Source organism: Thunnus thynnus, chromosome 12 (genome assembly GCF_963924715.1).
Source record: "Thunnus thynnus chromosome 12, fThuThy2.1, whole genome shotgun sequence".
NCBI classification, from domain to species: Eukaryota; Metazoa; Chordata; class Actinopteri; order Scombriformes; family Scombridae; genus Thunnus; species Thunnus thynnus.
The window spans coordinates 29,475,703-29,501,505 of record NC_089528.1 but is presented as its reverse complement, the minus strand read 5'-3'; the positions used below and the strand labels follow the sequence as shown (position 1 = coordinate 29,501,505).

General features: G+C 39.7%; 1 protein-coding gene across 1 annotated transcript in view; it reads left to right on the top strand.

The window, feature by feature from the left end:
• Window positions 1-14,391: 14,391 nt before the first annotated feature.
• The window catches only part of myo10 (myosin X), a 151,065-nt gene continuing 139,653 nt past the window's right edge, over window positions 14,392-25,803 (top strand). Inside the window, exon 1 of the mRNA XM_067606797.1 lies at window positions 14,392-14,961. Within this exon, the coding sequence (XP_067462898.1) occupies window positions 14,941-14,961 (21 nt within the window). The 5' untranslated portion in view covers window positions 14,392-14,940. The remainder of the gene's footprint in view (window positions 14,962-25,803) is intronic.

Here is a 25,803-nt window from a genome sequence, read left to right as displayed (position 1 = left end):
TGGGGAAGGTTTTTTAGAGTAGTTTTGTTAACCCTTCGGCTGTTTCATTACCTGCCACGTTAGTCTGGAGGAAGTTTAATCCATGTCACTGGATTGAAGTTTTGATTGAACTAACTGGAAATCTTTGATTCTCCAGACTTTGTTCCACCTGGATGACTGAGATGAATCTTCACAGACTTTGCTACCACAGCAGAGCAATCACTTCCCAAACTAAGGCATAAACAATAAATGCTTTCTAGTTTTTCATATATACCACTTGGGGAAATCGAGTTGTACCGCCACAAGAAGTTAAGCACTCATTCTTTCCAGTAGTTTTCAAATTTATTTTACATTTTTCATATTGCAAATTTCTCTTAAGGAGAATATATGAAAAGCAGGATGAGAAAAAAGTTGATTTCCAAACCTAGTAGTGATATTTCCTTGTATCTGTGTAAAGGGTTAATAGTAATAACTGGGCTTGTCATGCCCAGCCCAGATTGAAAGAGTCTACTGCGTCATCATTTGTCGGTAAGTGGTTAAGATTAACATTTGGCTTTCGGTAATCACAGGGAGTTGAAGACAAGCTTGACCGCAAGTAATTATCGACCCCTCTCCCTCTCTCTCTCTCTCTCTCTCTCTCTCTCTCTTCCTCCCTCCAGCAAGAGTCCTTCAGAAGTTTCCAGGAGTCATTGAGGGGGCTCCAGGTCCTTGAGGAGGCTTTACGGATTATTAAGAGGACTACAGGAGTTACTGAGGGTGGTGCAGATTTACTAAGGCAGCTGTCAGCAAGAATAATAATAATAACTTTATTCATACAGCACTTTTCAAAACACAGTTACAAAGTGCTTTACAATAAAAACAGAACGCATTTACATTCACATTATTAAAATATAATAAGATCACAAAAAAACAATTTTAAACAAGTAGGTTTTTAACAGTGATTTAAAAGATGAGACAGAGTTGGCAGGCAGGTCTCTCCAAAGTCTACTATCCCTGACTGCAAAGACTCTGTCCCCTTTATGTATCAATCTGGACCTTTGAACAAGAAGCGACGCATCAGATGATCTCAGGGATCGGGAAAGGACACAGGGCAATAAGAGATTTGATAGATAGCTTTGGGTCAAGGCCTCTCAAGTTTATTACTTACTTTGTAAGTAATAAATAAAATCTTAAAATCTATTCCAAAAGCAACAGGTAGATGGTGAAGGGAAGTCAGGATCGGTGAAGTTTCCTAGACCAAGATAAAATCCTGGCAGCAGAGTTTTGGATGAGCTGGAGGTGGGAGGGGGATTTTTTTTTGCCGATGCCAGAGAGCAGTCGTCCAATCGACTGGTTATGAAGGCGTAAATGATGGTTTCCAGATTTTTGGCAGAACAAAATGGTCTAATCCTTGAAATGTTTTTCGGAGATGATAAAAACAGGATTTAACCACTGAATTAACATGTTCATCTGAGGTTTTAATCAATGCTGGCACCAATGTTTCTGCAATGCTGAGTTATTGAATGAGATAGTGAACCAAGACTGAAATTTGGTTGTTTACACTGTCTTTACCTATGATTAATATCTCTGTCTTATCCATGTTTAGCTGCAGGAAAGTTTGTGACATCCACATGTGTGGATGTCATTCAGACAGTTTAGCAGGTTGGCATTGTTCTGATAGTTGTTTTCAGGGTCACGGTTTAGATAGATCTGAGTATCGTCTGCGTAAACTGATATTATGTCTGTGTATGAGGTAGCCTAGAGGGAGCATTTAAATGGAAAAGAGGATTGGACCTACACTGAGCCTTGGGGCACCCCGCAGTGAAATCCCATTGTAGCTGATCTAGAATCAGCGATACCAATGCAGAAGCGTCTTTTAGGTAGGACCTGATCCATATCAGAGTAGTGCCACTGATACCAACCCATGTCATGGTTCATGGTATCAAATGCTGCACTTAGGTCGAGGGGAACAAGAATGGATTCATGACCAGCATCAGCTTCTCCTCTAAACAGTTCCTCTTCTTCCTCTTCCTCAACAGCTGACTGTCAGCTGACAGTCCTCTAAACAACTAAACTGTCCTCTAAACGGTTCCTCTTCCTCTTCTTCATCAGCTGACTGTTGGCTGATGAGGAAGAGGAAGAAGAGGAACTGCTTAGAGGAGAAATTCACAGATTTTCCAACTCAGCATGACTTGGAAAATCCAGGTCCGGGTTTCCTTTTGTGTCTCCAGAAGGAGCTGTGTTTAAATCTGATAAACTGCCTCAAGTGATGTCACTTGAGTCCATGTCAGTTGGGGCTAAACACTAATCTGGGTGTGCGGCCTTGAAAGAAGTGAGGTTACCAGACTTCTTTGGCTGCTCCTCATCTCTGCCGGAGGCCAGCAGCTCCAGGCTACATTAGCCACTATTAGCATTAAACACTCCAATCTCCTACCAAACTGTTATTGGTCAAGTTGCATTGTGGGTAATGTAGGTGGCAGATTTTGACAAAGTGTATATCTTGGCATATAAAACTAAACCAGTCTGCATGGCCGATACCACTGGCAGTAAGTGAGTTTTTTGGGATTTCTACTGTCAAATGAATCGACTAAAGTTGCATTGTGGGTAATGTAGGCACCAGGTTTCGATGGGGAAGAATAATGTGTAGTAATAATGTGTTTTTCTTTTGCACCGATTTTCATCCTTTTAAAAAAAACAACAACAAAAAAAAAACAACTGTCTATCATGACACAATGTTATAGGAGTGGAATACTAAATCTGGGAGTACAGTCGGGTTCCCACATGAACACTGAGGTTTTCTTCACTGTAATTATTCCTCCTGTTCATACTGGCTAAAAGATCCCAGATAAGAGATGATGGGGGCCAAAATCAACAGTGTGTCCGAGTTAGTCATATCAAGTGGATATCTGACACATTTACAGCCTTTTTAACAGCAAATTCCCTCTTTGTGTTTCCTCGGACAGTGTTTCCCTGTTGAGCTGCAGGTGGAAGTATAGTAACAAAAAGAGGGACTTTTGCACTAAAAAGACTGTAACGTTGAAAGATATCTACTTGATTTGACTCATTTGGACGCGGAAGCTTCATATTAGCTTCAGATAAACTTTTAAATACATTTTCAGAAGGAGGATTTTGTCCCCCATTACTTGCATTGTAATATGTTCATATGGGTCTTTTTTGTTAACTTTAATGTGAAAGAAACCTCTTCGAAATCAAGTCTTTTATTGTCTGCATGAGTTGACCTGTTGTCTCTTTTAAAAAATCTTTGAAATTCTAGTCATCATCATGTAACTTGTAGTTAGATAAAAAACTTTTGGTTTATTACAGTTTGGGTCTCATTTTTGTAGTTTTGTTAATTGTTTCTATCGGTTATGATAATGACGCAATCTCCAAAGTTAGTAGTTGAGATCTGGGATCATGACAACATCACGAAAAAGAAGTCAGACCGGGCAGAAACATCTGCGGTAATCAGACGGGTTTGAAACTAACAGTTTATCCAGATTATCTAAACCACTTTAATTGGGGGTCAAAGTGGGAGTGAGCACACTTGAAATGTTGGCGATAATCCTGCATTGTGCAGGAAACTGTGTGCACACAACTACAGCAAGTATGACAAATCAATGGATGTTTGACCTAGCTGTCAGATGTCTTTTTAGTGATGTCACCATGTTCCCACATCTCAGTTATTAACTTGTTGAGCACAATGTTAAACCACAAAAATAAAACTTAATTATCCCCTTGAAGTGACAGGACTGATTCAACTCTCCATACTCTCCTCCCTCCAGGTTACTTTATGACTTCTACTCGTCAATGTCGGTCCACTCTCGTTTTCTCTGCATGATGTCGGTCAGAGGAAGTCTATTTTGGCTTTACCACTGACACACTCAGTAGGAATCCCAGCAGAAAAAAAACCTTCCTGGCTCTGTTATCTCACATCTTTAGCAGAAGTCTAAAACAGCCACAGGAAATGTTTGACTTCCTCGTCCTGTTTTTGGGGCGTTTGGAGATGCTGGCACAGAATCAAACAAGTGAAACAAACTCTCTCCACCGTGTCTTCCTGACTCCTGTAATCCTCCAGCACTTCCACATGATGAGACGATCATCCCGGTGACAAAGAACTATTTGTTCCTTCTGCTTTCCTTTTTAATCTCTGCCAGTTCTGATATTTTATATGTCACCTGCCAAAAGTCGGTGTTTTTTGCCGATGATCAACCTTTTCACACTGCTGGAAATTTTTAAAGATCCCCTTCAGACATGTTTTAAGATATTTAAAATAAAACTGCTGCTGCTTGGGATAATACATTTGGTCAGATTACTTGGTATTTTCCACACAAAAAAACTCTTGTTAAAATTCCTTAAAATGACATCTTCTTCCTGTCCCTCACTGAAAAATCTGTCCGTTCATTTCAAACATTTTACTGCTGTAACAAGATGTTTCCTACTTCACTGAAAAGAAAAGATACTCAACATCAAACTACCTGAGAATTCAAAGGATCTTCTTTAAATTGGAGTCTCCTGCTGCCCAGAGAGGACCAGGACACACAGACAGTAACTTGGCTTGGTATTTTGGCAGAGGGCAAAGATGGATAGTCTTACAAACAGTAAACTAAACCTCACCTGACCTAACCTCACTTAACCCACCTTTTCCACTGAAATCATCTGCAGGAATGTGTTTTTTATTCGTAGGCACTGGTGTACCTGCCAACATTTAGCTTATAAAATACGGGAGGTTTTTTTCAGGGGTGTGGGGGAGGACAGCTGTTTGTATGTAGCCTAACTGTTTATCTGAGTTTGCCACATATCTTCAAATTTGGCAAATTCTTATAAACTTAGCCGCTGGCTGAGACAAACCAGCCGCTCCTCTCTCTATCGGCGGTACCTGCAGGTAGCGAATCAGCAGCAGAAGGAGGAGGACAGAGGACAGGAGGAGGGAAGAACGCCTGCGCAAGACAGCAGCCGTGCACACGCCCTTTTCATCGGGCTGTGGTGACAGATGTGTTGAAATTGTTTGTCGAGTGTGGATTGAGTGTGCTTTGTGTTTCATAGATGATGTGGCAACTTAGGTAACGTCAGACAAACCTACAAAACTTATGGATCCGTGTGTACGTGATGATTATTCATAATAAAAGCTGAGGAGGAGTTTGAGAATACAGGAGAAAACACAGGAAACACAGGAGTGTTGGCAGGTCTGCAGGCAGGTTTAACTCTGCCTCTGGGTCGGGTTGCCAGGTACCATGACACATATCCCACACAGAAACTGAGAAACATCCATTTGATTTGTATCACTTTGAAATTGGGAGATTAACAGGAGGAATTACAAATCGGTAACAGTGGGACAAAGGGTTAAAAAAAAGGGAGACTGCCGCCAAAATCGGGAGTGTTGACAGTTATGCACTAGCCTAACCTAACCTTACTGGACCTAACCGACTCCACAGGGCCCGGTCTGTACATGTGGGGTACTGGAAGCTTTATATATGATGTGACTTTGTTTAGTTTTTAAGCACTGAATAACTTAAAGTGCTCCTGCCTCTCTGAAAAAGGTTTTATACTTGAAGGATGGGTTTCAAATTTTTCAAGTCTGTCTTAAAACAATAGTCTGGTACCCAAATTAACTTTGAAATAGGTTTTTCTTGCTGTAATCATTCTTTCTGTTCTTACTGACCATTAGAAGATCCCTTCAAGTGTCTGTGCAAAAATGTATTTAAAAGTTTATCTGAACCTAATATGAAGCTTCAAAATTAGTCAAGATGAGTCAAATCAAGTAGATATCTTTCAACATTACAGTCTTTTTAGTGCCAAAGTTCCTCTTTTTGTTACTATACTCCTAAAGCAGCTCAACAGGGAAACACTGTCCGAGGAAACACAAAGAGGGAATTCGACAATTCCTAACCAAATCCATAAAATAGCAACATTTTAAGAGAATAATCAAGAATACCATAAAATATCAAAATAACTGTACAAACAAATAGGGAACTTAACCTTCAAATATCATAATAACAATATACATCAGTTCATGTGGTCCAGGTTTGTTCATTTTGAGCTCAAACGAACCAGTTGGTTTAAACTTCTTGTTGAAGTGGTGTGTTTTCAAGTTTTAGATGACAAATCATGGATGCACATTTTTGCAGACCATTGCAAAGATTTTGGATGTTTTGTTCCAGGTTGCCATTGGTTTCCATGAATTTCAAACATGAAAAACCAATCAGCACACTGGATTATCTTTACCTTATGAGGATAATGTAACTTAATGCAAACCTGATGTTCACGATGATTTACACAACCTGAGCATGTTTCAACAGCCTAGTATTTGATATTTATAAAGTATAGAAGTGAATGAAAATCAATGGATGTCTGGATCTGTAGAAAAAAACAGCAGCATGTGATGTAAAGCACGGATGATTTGCAGTAAACAGGCAACAACATGCAGCGATTACCTAACAGCTAAGTGGTTCAGCAGCTCCTCATCACTCAAGAGACGGATCAGTGTCTCGCTCAAAATCAGCACCTGCGTGTAAACTCCCCAAAAAATCTTTGACACGAAAAGGTCGAGACCAGGAGCGGAGCTGCGTTCAAGTCAACGTGTCACTTGTGAGTTTGCTGAGCTTGTTCCTTTCGCTCATTCCAGTTTGACCCTGACTGAGGAATCCTCGAGGGCCTGAAGATCATCATCATCATCATCGCTATGGGGAATGAGTCTTACTTAACCTCTGTCAACCTCTGGGAATGAGAGGTCAAGGGTCACTGAGGTTGACATTGTGCAGACAGGTGACCTTTGGAGGGTGGTTATGGGTGAAAAAGCACCTTGGAGACAAAGGTAGTGAATCCAGAGAGATTTGAAGACAGATTTAAGGAGAGGTGAGGCCAAAAATGCCTGACGACTAATAACTTCAGGTGTAGAGAAAGGAGTGAACATGCTTAACTGTTTATGTCAGATTTACAGATTTTGGTTTTTTTTGTTTCTGGTATTGTTGCAATTTTTGTATTTACTTCCTTTTCTATTAACCACAGATTTGATGATTGCAGGTTAAAATGTGTTGAGATATATTGGTGGTCAAAACTTGGATGATATTTGCTGAAAAATTAGAGTTTCTAGACGTCAAGGTTACTTTTAATGGTCATTTAAATTACTATACAGTACAGTTTGAAGCAGGTCATAACTCCTCTCTTGTGGAACCATCTTCCAGATTCGGTCTGGGGGGGCAGACACCCTCTCTACCTTTTTTGATAAAGCTTATAGTTAGGGCCGACCATACTCGCCTTGGACCAGCCCTTAGTTATGTTGCTATAGGCCTAGACCGCCAAGGGACTTCCATTGATGCACTGAGCTCCTCTCTCCTCTTCTCCATCTGTATATATTCATTTACCATTAATGCATGTTACTAACTTGACTTCTTCCCTGGAGTTCTTTGTGCTTTCTCATCCGCAGGAAACCCCATGAACCATGCTGACATGTTGATGTCCTTCTTCTGTCCTTCTCTAGCGGTTGGTGTTTGTTGCTGCTAGTCATGTATCTATTGTTGTTGTAAGGCCGCCTACCTAGAGCCGGGTTCTGCTTGAGGTTTCTTCCCGTTAAAGGGGAGTTTTTCCTTACCGCTGTCGCCAAGTGCTTGCTCATGGGGGAATTGTTGGGTCTAAATTAAAGAGTACGGTCTAAACCTGTTCTATGTGAAAAGTGCCCTGAGATGACTTTTGTTGTGATTTGGCGCTATATAAATAAAAATGGAATTGAAATTGAATTGAATTGAACCAAATGTTGAAATATAGTCATTGAAAAGCTGCTGAAGCAACAGCAGTGGAGTTTCTTTTGAGGCGCAAATCACCAAATGAATGCTTACTGCTTGGTTCTTCTTGACTAATTAACATTTCATCCAGTTTGAAGTTGTTCACAAGTAGTTTCTTTATCAGACAGGTTATGAGATGATGGGCCCAGATGCCTCGTGGGCCCCCTCTCCTGCACAAAAAACATGCACAACTGATAAAAGTGTCGTCATGGTTGCTTTGTTGTGACGTCTTCAGAGTGAAATCCTTCAACAGTCTTTAACATTTCCAACAATCCAGCTTTGACTTCGAGACCTCTGCACCTGCAGTTGCCACATTTTATATATGTTTATAGTGACAACTCCAGCTTGCCTTGGAGAAACAGGCTGGTGTGGGGTTTTTTTTTATAATTCTACTGTTTTCCTCTTCTCAACATCTTAAATATTGCATGTTGAGAGTTTATATTGGTTTTTAAAGCAAACTACAAACTAGAAATCGCATTATGAGACCTTTAGCTTTTACATGAGAATGATGGCCCAACAGTGCCTGAGTCATGATTAGCTGGACAGGGCTGCATCCTGCCTAAAGCCAGTCTGAGTGCTGCTAACAGATCCTAGTTTTTATCTGTTGTAGGTTTAAAAAAACAACAACTTCAAAACCTCCCAAATCCAGCAGCAACTTACAGGCCTGAACTAGCTCACATTTCCAGTGCTGGAATACAACCAACACTCAGCCACAACCATCCCGACACATGTAGCTACCTTAATGGACTAATTACAGACCTGCTTCACCTTATTCTGCTCAGCTTCCTAAGGATGAGATGTCAAACATCCGTCTCATATCTCATACACCCTTAAATTTTTTTTTTTTTTTTTCCGGTAGTTGGCTCTGATTGTGTTCTCAGTCTCTGACAAACTGCTGATAGTCACAGGACTGCAAAAAAAAACAACACATGCAACATTGTGATTTTGGTGTTGCACAAGTTCAAAACAAGCTCGGAGCGTTTGACACACAAAAGCTTCAAAGTTCAACCGTGAATATGCATCAAAGCACCTCAGATGCCTCCTACATCTCATGAGCTAAAATCTTTTTCCATATCTGAAACACTTTCATCTTATTGCTTTACTTTACCTCTGAGACGTCAGTTTTGGAAAGAAATAATAGTTTTGCATGGAGTACTGCCTAGAAAGTAAAGCGGACTGTCCCGAACTGTTGTGTCTCTCTAAACCAAATTATTTACATTTGAGATATTTTAGATTGTTCTGTTTGCACACCAGCATCAAATCCAGATAACAGACATAAAACAAGATGTGACAGGAGACGTTAAGAGGCAATACAACGGAAATCCCCTCAACTTACAAAAAAGGAAAAAAAAACTAATAAATACAAGATGATTTCGCAAAATACAAAGAAAAAAAACAATCAGCAAAGAAACACGTATAAAAGAAAAGAAAATTAATTAGACATCATAAATTAAAAGATTTTAAAAGATAGCAAGTGCTTTCTAGCAAGTTCTGCAGCCAGTCAGCAGCAGAGGATGCTAAATCCCAATTGACAGGATGGACGATGGATGGCGGGGCCCCGGGGCCCAAACCAGCAGGGATCAGGGGTCAATCTGTGTGCCAAGTAAGTCAAGGGGAAAAACCACACACACACACACACACACACACACACACACACACACTCCTGTGTTTGGATTAGAAATGAAGGCTCGGTGTTGTTAACCTACAGCTGGAATGTTAATGCTTAACCATATAGCTCATTATCTGATTAAACAGACGGCTGCTTCCCATCAACTCACAGACTTTGTGTAAAAAATCAAACTCTGATGTCCAAGTCCAACGATAGTCATCAGATCTTAAACAAGAACATAACCTGAAAACCTGAACAAATGATCGGGCCTTTGTGACAGACTCCTCTGTCACTGAGAAGCTGGGAAGTCTACTACGGTGACACTTGACCTGTCTAATATTTCCCATCAAGCAACATCCTGAGCCATATGTCATTATATTTTTGTTCCTATCAACAAATAAACAACATTCAGGAGCCCAAATGAACACTGAAACCTGTTTTTCTTGCTGTAATCATTCCTCCTGTTCATACTGACCATTAGAAGATCCCTTCATAATGTACTTACAATGTAAGTGATGGAGGACAAAATCCACAGTCCTCCGTGTGTGCAAAAATGTATTTAAAAGTTTATCTGAAGCTAATATGAAGCTTCAGCGTCCACATGAGTCAAATCAAGTAGATACAGACGGTGACAAATTAAAGGAAAAACCAACATAAAGTGTCTTAGTAAGATGTTGGGTCACCACGTGCTGCCAGAACAGCTTCAGTGCAGCTTGACATTGATTCTACAGTCTCTGAACTCTACTGGAGGGATGAACATCATTCTTCAGAAAGATATTCCCTCATTTGGTGTTTTGATGATGATGGTGGAGAGCGATGTCTAACACGTCAGTACAAAATCTCTCATAGATGTTCAGTTGGGTTGATATCTGGTGACTGTGAAGGCCATAGCATATGATTCACATCATTTTCATACTCATCAAACCATTCAGTGACCCCTCGTGTCCTATGGATGGAGACATTGTCATCCTGGAAGAAACCACTCCTATCAGGATAGAAATGTTTCATCATAGGATAAAGGTGATCACTCAGAACAACTTTGTATTGATTTGTAGTGACCCTTCCCTCTAAGGGGACAAGTGGACCCAAACCATGACAGCAAAATGCCCCCAAAGCATAATAGAACCACCAGATCCCCTCACTGTAGGGGTCAATTATTCAGACCTGGACCAGTTTATCCTTTAATTTGTCACCATCTATATCTTTCAACATTACAGTCTTTTTAGTGCCAAAGTCCCTCTTTTTGTTACTATACTTCCACCGCAGCTCAACAGGGAAACACTGTCCAAGGAAACACAAAGAGAGAATTTGATGCTAAACAGACTGTAAATGTGTCAGATATCCACTTGATATGACTAACTCAGACACACTGTTGATTTTGGCCTCCATCATCTTTTATCTGGGATCTTTTAGCCAGTATGAACAGGAGGAATGATTATAGTGAGGAAAACTTCTTTCACTGTTCACATGGACACCTGACTGATGTTTTAAGACACACTTTAAAATAGTGAATCTATTCTTTAATATGGTCCAAAAACATACAGATTGCTCCTTTACAACATACCGTACTGTGTGTTTGTGTGGTGAAACAGGGCAGAGCAGCGCATAAAGTGTAAACGGTCTCCTGTGTATTTTAAATGAAGGTCAGTTTTTGTCTCCAGACGCATCACAGAACACTGGTGACGCATCAAAGGACTCTGTAGCGTCACAAAGGAATCAAAGCGGTGTGTCCGACTTTATTCACTCTGCGGACTTCGCGCTTTTACAAACGTTCATTTGTCTGCACAGCCGCGCAGAGTTAACTTAACTCTTGTCGTTTAAGACTTGGAAAAGCCGCATGTGCAGGGTGAAGAGAGAGAGAAGAAATATCCAGATCATTTACGTGATGTTAAAATAATCCTTACAAGTAAACAGTGGTGGAATTTAGTAACATAGTACATTTACTCAAGTACAATTTTGAGGCACTTGTACTTTACTTAAATATTTCCATTTTCTGTTGCTTTATATTTTTACTCCACTACATTTATTTAACAACTTTAGTTACAAGTTACTTTGTAAATTCAGATTAATAATACATAATGAACATATACATTATGATGTGTTTATTATAGGTTCAGATTACTTAATATATTGTTGGGTAGCTTGTGAATTCCCCACGGTGATCAATAGAATTTTATCCTAATAATTATCTGATAATCCAATAATAATCTTTTAAAATAATCATTCTTAAATGGGCCATTCTGCATATCCACAGTTCTGTGCAAAAATGTATTTAAAAGTTTATCTGAAGCTAATATGAAGCTTCAGCGTCCACATGAGTCAAATCAAGTAGATATCTTTCAACATTACAATCTTTTTAGTGCCAAAGTTCCTCTTTTTGTTACTATACTTCCACCTGCACCTCAACAGGGAAACACTGTTCAAGGAAACACAAAGAGGGAATTTGATGCTAAAAAGACTGTAAATGTGTCAGATATCCACTTGATATGACTAACTCAGACTGCTGAAGCCTCATATAAGCTTCACATCAACTATTAAACAACTGTGTGGACACACTGTGGATTTTGGCTTCCATCACTTACATTGAAAGCACATTTGAAGGATCTTTTAATATCCAGTATGAACAGGAGGAATGATTACAGCGAGGAAAAATTATTAATTTTATTTCCTGTAATTTAATGTTCTTGCGAAATTTTATGTTCTAATTTGTTCTTGTCCTGTGGCATTTCCTGGTCTGGCTAAAAGAACTCAAGCACTGCCTGAGTGGAGCATCTGAGACAGAAATTTGACCTAATTAAGAGTTTTGTCTGATGTTTGAGGTTTTTAAATGTTTATTCAGTGCTTTGCATCAGTCTGTATTTTCATCATGTGTGCTGGTCATGTTAGAGTTGTTTTAGTATTAAAAGCTTTGTTAAATCTGTCTTAAAACACTAGTCAGATGCACATGTGGATCAGTTTTTGCTTGCTGTAATAATATCCTGGACGTTAAAAGATTCCCTCTAAATGCAATTACAATGGAATCCACAGTGTTTGTTTTGAGCATGTATTTAAAAGTTGATCTGAAGATAGAGAGGCTTCAGCTGTCTGAGTTAGTCAAATAAAGTGGACAAATCTTTTTAGAATAAAATTCTATTCACTTAGCTTCTCAATGGACGGTGTTATCCATTAAGAAACTCACTCAGAGGACAGAAGGACATTTTAATCATAACATTTTATAAAAGGAGCCAAAAAAAGAAAGAATAAACTCACTGAGCAGCAGCAACAAATGTCTGATGGATGAAAATGTGTTTATCCTCGTTACTGTGTGTGGATGTATCCGCTGGAATAAACGTCCTCTTCAGTTTCCAGTGAACAGCAGCTGCTGTGATTCACAAACTACTGGATGTTTACTGTAAAGTCTTTGTAAAAGATATAAACTGCCAAAATGTTTAATCCTGCACGGACACTTCATCTGAAGCCTTCCTCACTCAGCTGTATGACTGTGAATGCTGTAAAAATGTGTATTATTTTATCGCATGCTTTCGTTCTCTCTTGGGTTTTAAATCGAGTTTGAATTTGGTTTTAAAGTTTGTGTTTGTGTGAGATTGTGGCAACAAAGCAGCATCAGTGGTTTGATCACGTGTTGCTAGTTGATCAGGTTTTATTGCATATTTCTGTTTTTCAGAATTCAGATTTAGTTTGTGGTTTTATTTTAAGTCAGTGAAGTTAATCTCAGATAATCACTGATCTTCTACTTCTTCTTCTTCTTCTTCTTCTTCTTCTTCTTCTTCTTGATGTTTTATGGTCTTGATTAGATTAAACTATATCAATGCAAATAACTCTTATGATACTGAAATCAAAATAAGACTTTGACCAAAAAAAAAAAAAAGAAAATCCCAATTCAAGGTCTTCTTACTAGCTCTTTCCTGACCTTTCAACCATATCACAAGGTCTTCATCAGGGGATGGAGCTTGTTATGATTTCATCCACAGCACTTTTAGGACAGATGATAAAACTTCTGGATCTTGAGTTTGGATGTTTTTTAAAATGACTATTATAAAGTCAAGAAGTCAAACTGTATTCTGGTGAGAAAATCTCATGTCAGTGTCCATTTAGTGGCTTTTATGGAGATTTTAATCATGTCACATGATCTTCACTACTCAGTTATCGTGGAGATGGATCTTCTGACATGTGAGCTCAGTTGAGCTGTTATGATTTCCTCCATAATACCTTTAGGACAGCTGATAAAATCTCCATTCACTGATGAAAACCGTGTGATACTTACATGTTTTTGTGGTTGAAAGCTCTGGAAAAGACAAGTAAGAGGACCTTGAGTCGGGATTGTTTTGTTAAACTACGATTTCTATGTTCAAAAGTGACCTTTAATGCTTGAAAGCACAACATATCTCTTACATCGAAATTAATTTTGTTGGGAAAAAAAACAAAACAAAACTCACGTCAGTGTCCATTTAGTAGTTTTTCTGGAACTGATACTTACTTTTGTTGATTGAAAGCTCTGGAAAAAGCAAGTGAGCAGACCTTGAGTTGGAGTTGTTTTGCCAATCTACTATTTCCTTTCATGCTTAAACATGACACTTTTTTTCTTTTCTCTGCTACTAAATGGACGCCAATGTCCATTTAGTAACTTTTCTGGAGCTTTTGATCATACCACATGGTTTTCATCAGCAGATGGAGTTCATACGGCATATTTCATGGAAATGTAGATTTTCAAATTTCATTTTTAATGATGATTTTAAAGATTTCTCGGGTCATGTTTGAGTTAAAAGCTGAGGTTCAAAGTTCGTTGTTGACCTTGGAAACAACAGCTGACAAAACAATTCAAACTCAAAGTCCATTTAGCGGCTCCTCTCAGGCTCAAAATCAGGTTTTCTTTACATATCTGGACAGGTGAAGCATTATGTGATCTACAGTTTCTCCCTCATCAGAATCAACTCTATAACTGCACGTATTTAAACTTTCTCAACTATCATCACCTTCACTACTTGAGCTCCATATGTTGACAGCAGGAGGAGTCCGAGAGGCAGCGGGGCTGCAGGAGCAGGAGGAGGAGGAGGAGGAGGAGGAGGAGGAGGCCGGGCGGGCGGGTAGGTAGGTGGAGCTTCAGGATTATTGTCCACCGGTCTAAGTGACTGAGTGAGTGACCGACTGTCTCCAAAGTTTGACCGGCCTCCAGTTTACTCGCTCCTGCTGCACGTTTAGACTGTTTGACCGAACAACCAGACGGACCTGCGGGCGAAAAGTGACGCGCGGAGACGCAACGACAGGAGCGCCGGGAAGACTTGAGGGGCTTCAGGGAGCAGGAGAGCACCCGAAAGCTTTTTTTTTTTTTTTTTGAAGGACTCCTGGTGTCTCTGTTGGAGGAGTAACCCATGAAACAAAGAGTAAATTTACTACTGTAGCTCCTCACTGACTGACCGCCTGCCTCTCCATCCTGCAGACCTCCAGGAGGAAGATCATGGACTGAAACTCTCGGATCTGCTTCCCTTTTTTTTTTTTTGTTTTTGGTTGGAATCACATTTAACAACACATGAGTTGGATTGACTGGACGCGCGGTTTCCATACAGTAAATCCTCGGGGATTAAAATAACGAAGCCAATGGATAATTTCTTCACGGAGGTAAGAAAGCGCTGCTCAGTTCTTCCCTTTCACTGCTTCATTCATGCAACATGTTGGACGCTCTGGACTTTAAAACTTCATCTGTTTGATTGTAATGCTGCATGATGAAAACTCCTGCTCCTTAATGACTTCTGCAAATGAACTAAAACAATATGAAAACCTCTTTAAACATTCTGTTAATGAACTTTTCATGCAGCATCTCAGAAACAGTGAAAGCACTTTTATGGGTATTTATTATTAATTATAAGGACATAAAAGGTGATAAAGTACCTTCACGTGCAATAAACTGACCATAACTCAAATTTAGAGTAAGATGCTATAATATGGAAATTCAATGGGACCATAAAGCACGATGAGGTCATCACGAACTCACTACAGACCTACTGTGAAGACTGTTTGAAATGTCAGACATATGAGAGGAGTAAAAGCACTAAAACTGAAAGCCACACACACACACACACACACACACACACACACACACACACACACACACACACACATTGAAAGTCCCTGTAGGATCTGATCGATATATCATAGGACTATCATGGGGACTGTGCTGGTCAGACTGGGGGGTTTGGACTGGGTCCCAGTGGATCTTTTGGTATTTCCGCACCTCTTTTCTCGTTTCCTCCAAGTAGAAAACCTTCTGTAAAGCTATTAATAGAAGTCTGAACCTGGCGTCCCACCAGCCAGCAGCTTGTTGATGTTAAAGGACAGTTTCAGGGTTTAGTGTGCAAACACCTATGAGACTCTTCTTTACTCTGCAGCTGATTATCGCCTCCAGTGTTGCTGTTTTTAACCTTATTAATCATCACTTTAATGTCATGTAATGTTTATAGGCTGTTTATCATGTTTGCTTGGTCGTTTTAAAGTTGTATCTGAACTATTTCAAAATTTATCTTCAGCTGTTTGATCATTATAAGGCAAAAAAAGCTTGTACAACCCAAAAAAATCCATTAATTTTTCAAAGAAATGCAGTTATTCATGGCTGCATCATGTAACAAGCTGAAATAAATAGTCGATCAATAATTAGTCGATCAGCAGAAAGTTAATCAGGAACAATTCTGATAATTAATTAAATCATTCAAGTGATTTTTGAGGCACTGAGAAGCCTAGTTTCATTAGACCAAACGATTGATCAGTTAATTGAGAAAGTAGACAGCAGATTAATAGATTGTTGATACAATCAGTAGTTGCTTAGCAACTGATTGAAAACAGTTTCTGCAGGAAATAAAAAGAAAATCCATATTTTGTTTTATAGAAAAGTAGCTTAATTCAATCAGTTTGCTGTATGTCGTTAAGGTGTTTCCACTCATTTGTCATCATGTCAGCGTTCAGGTGGGGTTTTTAACCTCATCGCTGTCTGTCAGGTGCTTCTTCCTGTTGGACTGAAACTCTTTCTGTGTAAATCTTCTACAAGTCGTGACTCACGGCTAATAAGCATTCATTGCGGTCGATTTACGACATCAGTGTCCACACCTCTCTGTGTGATGACGTTGGCCAGGTAACGGCAGCAACACCTGATTCATTCCTCCTTTTGGGCTCCGGGGCCCTTTAGGAAAACACTTAAGTTTAGGTTGTCATCACAGGGAATGACGCGTCGCTGACAGATTGGCTCAGAGAAAGAAAGAAAAAAAAAACACACAACTGGAAGCGATTTAAAACCGGTTTCTCCTCAGGTAGTGGTGTAACGGTTAGACAGCTATAAAAAAAAAAAAAAAGTGCTTCCTGCCTGCTCTCTCATTGGCGCTCATGCATTTTCAAACTCCGGAGAGGTATTCAGCAGAGCGAAAGGCCAAAGGTCACAAGGCTCACTGAGCTCGGCGGTGCTTGTGTGAGCGTTCAGGCTGAGTAAAGCAAACACTCTGAGGTTTAAGGTTGTTTTCCTGCAGCGGTGTCTCATGACGAGCCTACATCTGGCTGCTTTGAGCTTTCCCTGGAAGTCCAGAGAGAGAGAGGGAGAGAGAGAAAGAGAGAGAATATTTCTGAGCGCCAGAAGCAGGCAGGCGTGCACAATAGTCTCAAATATCGGCCTGCCTGCCTTTATATCTGCCAGCTAATCGCAGCTGAAACAAAGAGCCCAGTCTTAAAGGAAAAAGGGCATTTGACAAGGAAGTAAACCAGCTTCCAGCCAGCGGCCACAGATGGAGGTTTGAGGAGAGAGAGGAATGTAAACTGCAGTGTTTCATATTTATACTGAGGACAGTTTTTTGGTGAGGAACTCGCAGTGACTGAGGCTGGACAAAGACACTTTGTTGATAAAGGGCATCGAACCTTCAGCCGCCCTGCTTTAACATGACCGGTTTTACTCCTTCAGCAAATTTACCGAGTTAAAGAAACCCCTCGCTGCTCCTCTTCGTCTGTGCAAACTGAGACTCATTAAGCATCATGTTTGTCTGTATATCTGCATCCTTGTTTGTTCTCACCTGTTGTAACATCCTGGTCTTTCATGCACTTGTATGAGTTCTGAATAGAGCAGTGCTGTTAAATCCAATATGTAGGTTTTCAGGTTTAAGCTGGAAATTTCAGGTGTTGCAAAAAATTAGGTGGTTTACACACAAAATTTTGTATTTAATTTGTGTTTGTTTGTGTTTCAGTTACTTTTTGGGGTTTATTATGAGATGTCATGTACTGACTTTTCCTCCCTTCATTTATAGAAGACAACAACGTCAGTTTATTAACTTTTAAATTGCCGGTTCTTCTGTGGACACGAGGAGATTTCTGTTGCAGGTTCACAGAAACAGTTTGACCGGTGTAAACACAGCCAGTGTTAAATACAATAGTCTTAAAGAATGTGTCATTTTCAACACTTCACTGTCTGCGGTCACTGAACCGACTGTGATTTACAGTGTACTGGGAGGAGCTCAGAGACGAGAAACTGTCCCATCTGAAGAAGCTTTCAGAAACTGAGAACAACAGTTTTGATCTTTTGTTAATATAATCTGCTGAGCTCAGGAGGCCAAGAAGTGGAACTGAAATTAAAAAAACGAGCTAAAGAAATACAGCAAAGCCCAGCGTCCCAAACTGCAGAGACATGAACGTGTTGACAGTGATGCGTCCTTTTGCAGGAGGTTTCTCGTCTCTAATTACTGAGCTGCAGCCAAAACAGTCCAGGGACTATAAATAGAGTCCGACCGCAAATTCAGACACCAGATTTCGTCACTCGGTCATTTTTTTTTTCTTGGAGCCGTTATGAAGATGCTCTGATCGGTTTTCCGACCCGCCAACGATCTAACTTTAGATCCGCTGCAGGTTTTAGTTCGATGCAGAACTTTACTGCATGAGCTGAACTTTATTTAAAGTGTTAATCACCAGCGCAGGTAGACTGATGTTTTCTAATACAGGGTGACAGTTTAGGGATATGGATGGATATTATTCTTTTAATGCATATTGAATTCTGGCCAAGTTCTGATATTATGGACATTAGCACAGCTACACTTACAATAATCATTGTTTCTCTTACTTTCTGGATTTAATATGGTTCTTTCTACAAATGGTGTCAATCTGGTTCCAATAGACAGTCCGGTTGTGGTTGAAATGTGATTTCAAAACCACTTTCACCCTGATAAGCATATCGGCACAGAATAAGTATCAAAACTGACCTTTTTAAAACCACAAACTTGTTCTCTATCTTTTGGAAAGATTTGTAAATCGTATCCCACAGAAATAATATCTCATTCAGACATTCTGTGGTCATTTAAAACACTAACACACACAAAATATTTCTCCTCTGAAACCTCTGGAAAAGATGAAACAGGTTTAGTTTAGTTCAGGCCGGTCTGTGGGAGTCACTGATTGGCCAATATCAAGTTTTATTACATCCAATCAGCAGTCAGCAGTGGATCAGTTTGTGCTCTCTGAGGCGGCAAGACCTGCAGTACGTTTGAAGGTGGAGTGTGTGTGTGTGTGTGTGTGTGTGTGTGTGTGTGTGTGTGTGTGTGTGTGTGTGTGTGTTGACACAGCGGAGTCAGTCGGTTGAGCCCGTCAGACGGTTACAGGGTTTGTTTTTATTTGAACTGGTGGGCGTGGAGGAGCAGGATCCTGCCTCAGGTGAGGGTTTTGAGGGTTTTGCAGCGATCGCAGCGTCAGTCTAATGCATTCAGCAGTCAGACTCTGGAGAACAGGTACAACGGTAGATAACAGAGAGATGGTGCAACTCTTTTTTTTTTTTTTTATCAAAGCACACAGAGTATAAATAGCAACACGTCCAGGCAAAGTCATATTTTCCCACCGTCTGCACGGCTGGATCCCATCACACCTCTTTCACACATATGGATTCAAAAGCAGCAGGCTGTCTCCTGCTTCTCATCAGCCGTTAGCCTTGTTTAACTTTGAGCATGTTATCTACATGCTCAGCTGTGATGGGTCAGTTATTTTCCTCTAAACTGGCAGCAACTAACCGGTTCATTTCCTGAATGATCGTTTTCTGTGCATCGTTTTTTTTTAACTTCAAGCTCCAGTAGATTTTATATCAAGAATTACAAACCAGTTTGATCAGTTTTATCTACAGTTTCTACACTGTTGTTGATTTTGGGCTGTTTGAGACAAGAAAGTTGACAATCGTGAGAGAATCATGGTGAAATTTTTCATTCTCACAACGCGATTGTTGCTGCAACCCACATCAACAAACACACCGATCAGAATATGATGTGAAATGACACTGAATACAATAAACAGTGTGACATCTTGTAAGTTTAGTGGGAAAACAACACTCGTTCTCCTTCATATGTTCATGACACACACAAACCACAATGACGGTGAAACGAAAACAGAAGTTTGTGTGATTATGCTGCATTTTTAAAACATCAGAGCTGCAGATGAAACGTCTCCGGGCTCGTCTACTTTTATGTATTTGCATCGTATCGCTATGTTTTACCTCGCATTCATCACACAGTCTGGACAGTTTGGTCCTGACTGTTGTTGCACAGCTGGAAACAGATTGTGACCAAACTTTTATTAGAAGCATCACACACATGTGATAAACTTGCACCGTTGTTGTCGTTGTTGTTGTTGTTGTTGCACAGTTTAAAGGCTCCTTAAGTAGAAAAGGAGTAGAAAATATCTCGTTTCCATGGGAATCAAAATAAGCTCTGATGGTTGGAGTCTTAGAGTCTCGGTGTTCAGCACCAGCACCGTCCATGCCTGAAAGAAAACAACGTAAATCCAAACTTGGATTATGAGCATTTTTTTTTTTTTTGATGAACTGAATTAATTATTCCCTTTAGGTTTGAGGAAATTCTTCAACCTCTTAAGCATTTAAAAGCCGTGAAACTAAGTGTTTTTCATAAATCATGACAGGTTGAGGTTTTGGAGATACATGATGTGTGTTGAGGTTTTTGAACAATGCTGATCATTTATGAATAGTTTGAGTCATTTATTAAGCAAATGAACAAACATTCATTGGTTCTCAGCTTCTCAAAGGTGACAACTTGCTGCTTTTCTCTGTTTTATATCATCGTAAATTCAATATCTTTGCTGTTTGTTCAGACAAAAAAAGGTAAATCGAAGGCTTCACCTCAGGCTCTGGGAGCTCGTCAAGGACGTTTTCTGACATTTGTTCAGCCAACAGCTCTTAGATCTTTCTGCCCCCAAACACCAGATATGTGCTGATATTTGGATATTAAAGTAACTGACGCATAGAAACTCCAATTTTTATCTGGATTGGCCCCATTTTACCCCCAACATAGGCACTAATGAGTTGCATGAAGCAGTATCAGGCTATTTATAACATATAGGCTAATCAGTAGATATCAAGTTGGCACCTTAACAACAGGTGTGTTTCATAAAATGATGTAATAAAAAAAGAGCCGAGAGGAACATTTAGGATTTTATTCTTTGATGATTGACATGTGCGACCCAGCTCTTATCCTCCAATCCGTAACTTCACAAATAAAACAAATATGACATCATCACATGTCATGAATGTAGTCTATGACAAGATTCACTGCTGTCTAGCCTGATGATGATCTGGAAATGTGTCTAATTAAAAGTGCTTTATTCATCATCAATCATCCGACGTCATGTTCGCAGCCGATCTGATGCAATTCACACATCAGGCTTAACAGTCAGGATTTTATCGATTTTTCCATGTTTGTCTGCAGCAGTCGGAGCTCAGCGTTGGCGACGAGGGTTGAGAGCTCCACGCTGGTAATAAATTCACACACAGACTTCCAAAATGCGGCTGTAAGAATCTCTAATCGTTGCACTTTTCAACCAAACCCGACGCACAAAAAAAACGCACAGAGCTCTTTATTCCTTCAGACTTCTTCCACGTCTCCTCCTCCTCCTCTTCCTCCTCCTCCTCCTCCCTCGAGCATCAGCACCGAGTCTGCATTTCTCATTAAAACCATAAAACGTAACAGCGCAATCATCAGACGTTAATGGGGCTCCCCACAACAAACAACCCAGCCCTGCCCGTATTTTAAAATTTTTTTTATACCTCCTCATTTTAACGATGGTTTCAACCGTGCCGGGTCACGCTGCTGGGTCAGAGCGTTTTTCTTTTGCCCTCCCTCTGTTTCTCTCTCTCTCTCTCTCTCTCTCTCTCTCTCTCTCTCTGGCTTGTTTAAAGCTGAAACCTGATACCTGTGGAACAGCCAGAAGGAATTGAAAGGAATTTAAACAGCTTGCAGATTTGTCGTTTTGTGCGCTGCAAACACACACACACTCCCCCACACCACCACACACTTCGCTCCTCCTCGCTGTTTAGGACAACTGTGTCGTACGTACAGCTGAACTTTTGCTCAGGCTGCAGTTTTTGTCTGTTCAGGTCACCTTGAGAAGTGACCAATCAGTTATATGTGCATCTTAAATTTCCTCAGACTCTGACATTTATCCCCCATAGTGACTCCAGCTTTCCAGAGTTTCCCTACTCATTCATCCTTTAGATTTCATATATATGCTGTTTTTGTTCCAATCATTTTCCATTTCCAACTTCTCCAATGTGAAGATTTGTTGCTTTTCTCAGTTTTATATCATTGCAAAGGTGAATTTAGACGACGCAACGACAATTATCATGTGCATGTTGCAGCAAAGTCACTCAAACGTCTTCTGTTTTTTTTTTTTTGTCATGAACGTATTGAGGCAAACGAGTGTGTTTTCCCCTTAAACTTTATTCACAAAGCTGCTTTCACAAAATGTCACACCGGCCAGCGTTTTCTGATTGGTTGGTTTGTAGTTGTGGGTTGTAGCAACGGTCACATCGTGAGAATTTGGTCTTCCATTTCTGAAACAGTGGCCAAAGCTCCAAATCACTCGACGGTGGACGAGTCTCACAGTGAGATCTAGGACGCTGTTTTGGTTTGATAAGCAAAGATTTCACCAGGTTTCTCTCACGACTGTTGACTTTCGTCTCACACAGTGTGAAGGAGCTTTAATCTTTGGTTTCTGGACTCCTGATCGGACAAAACAAAACAAAACATTTGAAGATGTCTCGTCTTGATTTTGGTTTCTAGGAAACTGTGATGTGACTTTCTTCATTATTTTTTGACATTTTAAAGGTGAATCAAACAAAAAAATTTGTCATAAAAAATAATCGTTGCGGCTCTCATACTTCATACTTTGTATACTTTACTTTTGTAGCACCTAGAGCTGCAACGATTATCGATTAATCGATTAGTTGCCAACAAATAATTAATCACCGACTATTCATCTTCTCAAATGTGAATATTTTCTGGTTTCTTTAAACCTCTACGATGGTAAACTGAATATATTTGGCTTATGGACTGTTCTTCGGGACAAAACAAGACATTTGAGGAAACGACTCATCGATTAATCAAGAAAACAATCAGCAGATGAATCGATAATGAAAATAATCGTTAGTCGCAGCACTTGTAGCACCTCAGTGCAGTTAGAAGTGCTTTATAGGTGAATGACAATAAGAGTAAGAAGTCAGTTGTCAGGATAAAAACAACAACATACATAAAACAAATCTGATCTTGAGCTCCATTGAAGCACGCTGCACAACATAAATAGGCGACTGTATTTAGAGACTTATCTCAGGGTTTCTAATTAAGTTTGGAACAAAAATATTCTTTTCCAGAGTCACACATACTGTAGGCAGTCAGTATCTTATTTCTCACGTCATTTTAATGCCTGGGTTTAAAAAAAAAAAAAAAGATAAGACATACAGAGAGCCTGCCAAGCTTGGCAGCTGGCTCGGTCCGGGCTTTTCACGCTGCTGCTGAAATAACACCTTCTCAAGGAGGCAGACACTCTGGATGTGAGCCAGAGCCGCCTGCACTCCATCTTAAACTGGTTTCACAGCTCTCAACTGGCTGTATATGGGGCAGAGGGGCAACTGTGACTGTGGGAAATCAAACAAAGTCTGATAGTTCCAGACCCGAGCCCAGGCAGGAAACCTATTTATTTTTATTTCCTCCAGCGGCTGCAGCGGTGGACAGGCGGGGGGGAATGTGGTCCGCAAGTGGACGTTTATAAATTGATCGTTTTAATAGGCGTCCTGTGTAGTAGAGACGTTGGACTCCAGCTAGAAGACGTTTGTCGCTTTCGAGCATGAAGTTGAGGATTGATTTCAAGGCCTTACACGGTTTAGCTCCTGCGTATATCCGAGCTACTAAACCCGTAAACCACCACGCGGTCACTTAGGTCTTCCAACCAAAACCTGTCGGCCGTACCACGTGCCAAACTAAAAACCAAAGGCGACTGTGCTTTTGTTGCCATGGCACCCAGACTTTGGAACAATCTCAGCTGAATCTGTTGACTGAATGGTTTTCTCATAACATTTCATAAATTCATGTGTGTGTTTCTGGGTGATGACTGTTTGTGTTCTTGAATGTGTCTTTCATGGTTTTTGTGTCCTGTTTTCTTTGTGTCCCAATGTCACAACCTGTGTTAAAGAGGTGCTATATAAATAAAGTTTTACTTACTTTTTTACTTACCCTGCAGAGGTTCAGCAACACATCAGTGTCTTGAGCTTTAGATCTACTTTTCTTTAGTTGATCAATAGAAAATTGTTCAAGCCTCAAGCAAAAAACACCAAAGAATCTCTAGTTTCAGTTTCTCTGTTGTGCAGATTTACTTTTTGTAGTTTTTTTGTCAGCTGGTCAGACAAAACAATTAATGTGAAGTTCTCAGCTGTGGCTCTTTGAAGTTGTGATGAAACATTCTGTATCTCAGATTTCTGACATTAAATAGACTGAATGATGAATTGATTTAATGTGGGATGAATTGTATCGTTAGCTGTAACTCTTGTTTCACTGCAGGCATCAGTGAAGCGCCACAACGAAAAGAAAAGGTTTTAGATCTGCAATGATTCATTGATTAGCCAACAGAAAATCAATTGGCAGCTGTTCTTTAATTGATTAATGTTTTTGAGTCGTTTCTTACAGAAAAGCTGAAAACATTTTCTGGTTTCATCTCCTTAAATGTGAAAACTTTCTGGTTTCTTTAGTCTTCTGTGACAGTAAACTGAATATCTTCAGGTTGTGGACTGTTGGTCGCCATTCTGACATTTTATACACCAAACAACTAATTGATTAATCGAGAAAAATAATTGACAAATTAATCAATAATGAAAACAGCCATTAGTTGAAGCCCTACAAGGTTTTATTGAAGGGAACAGAGCTCATCCCAAACTTTTATGGGCTCCACTCCTTCTAAAAAGGATCTATTACTATAAGTCATAACGAAAGATGACACAACGATTAACATTTTTACAGTTAACCTCCTTAAGATCAAATATAGACTAATGTTCGGTCCACTTTACATCAATGAGAGATGACAAAACATTGTAAATATGATACAATACAATCAACAATAAACAGCAGCACAAACAGCCTTAAATAATCATAAAGTCAACTGTAGTTACACACATATATATATATATATATATATATATAACACGTCAAAACAATCATACACGACACACAGTGGATTCAGATCTCGAGGATATCATGTGTCATGTATAATTGTTTTGATTTTTTTAAGTATAACTGTGGAAAGTCTCATTATAAGTTAATGAATGGAGGATTTATTGCATTAGGCTGCTTTAGGTTTAGGTAGATGTAGTTAATAAACAACCAGCTGAGTGTTTGCAGAATCATAATCAACTGCAAGTCACAAAATAATAGAAAGTCAAAAGAACTTATGTTTTCAGTAAATGTTTAATCCGCTGCGGATATGTTTTTATTTATCAAAGCAGCTAATAAAGTCAAGAAACGGATCAACCACACAAAAACAATTCAGTCACTTTTTTTTATTGAGTGTCTGACCTTCAGGTTTTTCAAATTCAGCACATATTGAGGTGCAAAACTTCTAGATGTTTCTCAACAACGAGCGACGCTGAGCCGTAAACATCCACCCAAACAAAACTAGACTTTACAGCCCAGCAGAGACACCGCAGGGCTGATCCCGCAGACCAGATCCACATACAGGAGGATTACTTCAGATTTTTCCTTTTTTAAGATAAGACATTTTTTTTGACTGCTCCGTACCGCTGTCCTCTTGACTTCCTCTCACATCTGCTTCTTGTCTGAGTTTTGTAGGTTAATCCATGATTTAGATGCCACAATAACAGCCTTGTGTATGCGGGTCTGTGTTATTGTGATGAAGAGGCCATCGTAGTTTGCTGAGGTCAGGCTCCGTGTGGTTCAGGAGGGCTGATCTCACACATATGTTTTGACTGTGCACACATCGGTTCCAGGGTTACAGGATTTAAATCTGTAATTAAAGTAGTCTCGCTGCACGTTTGTCATTTTAGAGGATGTTCAAGCTCTTTAATCTAGTTCAGTTTTAATTTTAATCAACAAAAAATGGAAAAATTCTCATTTTCCGTGACAGAAACAACACAAAGAAAGCCAACGATAACTAGAAAGTCATTGT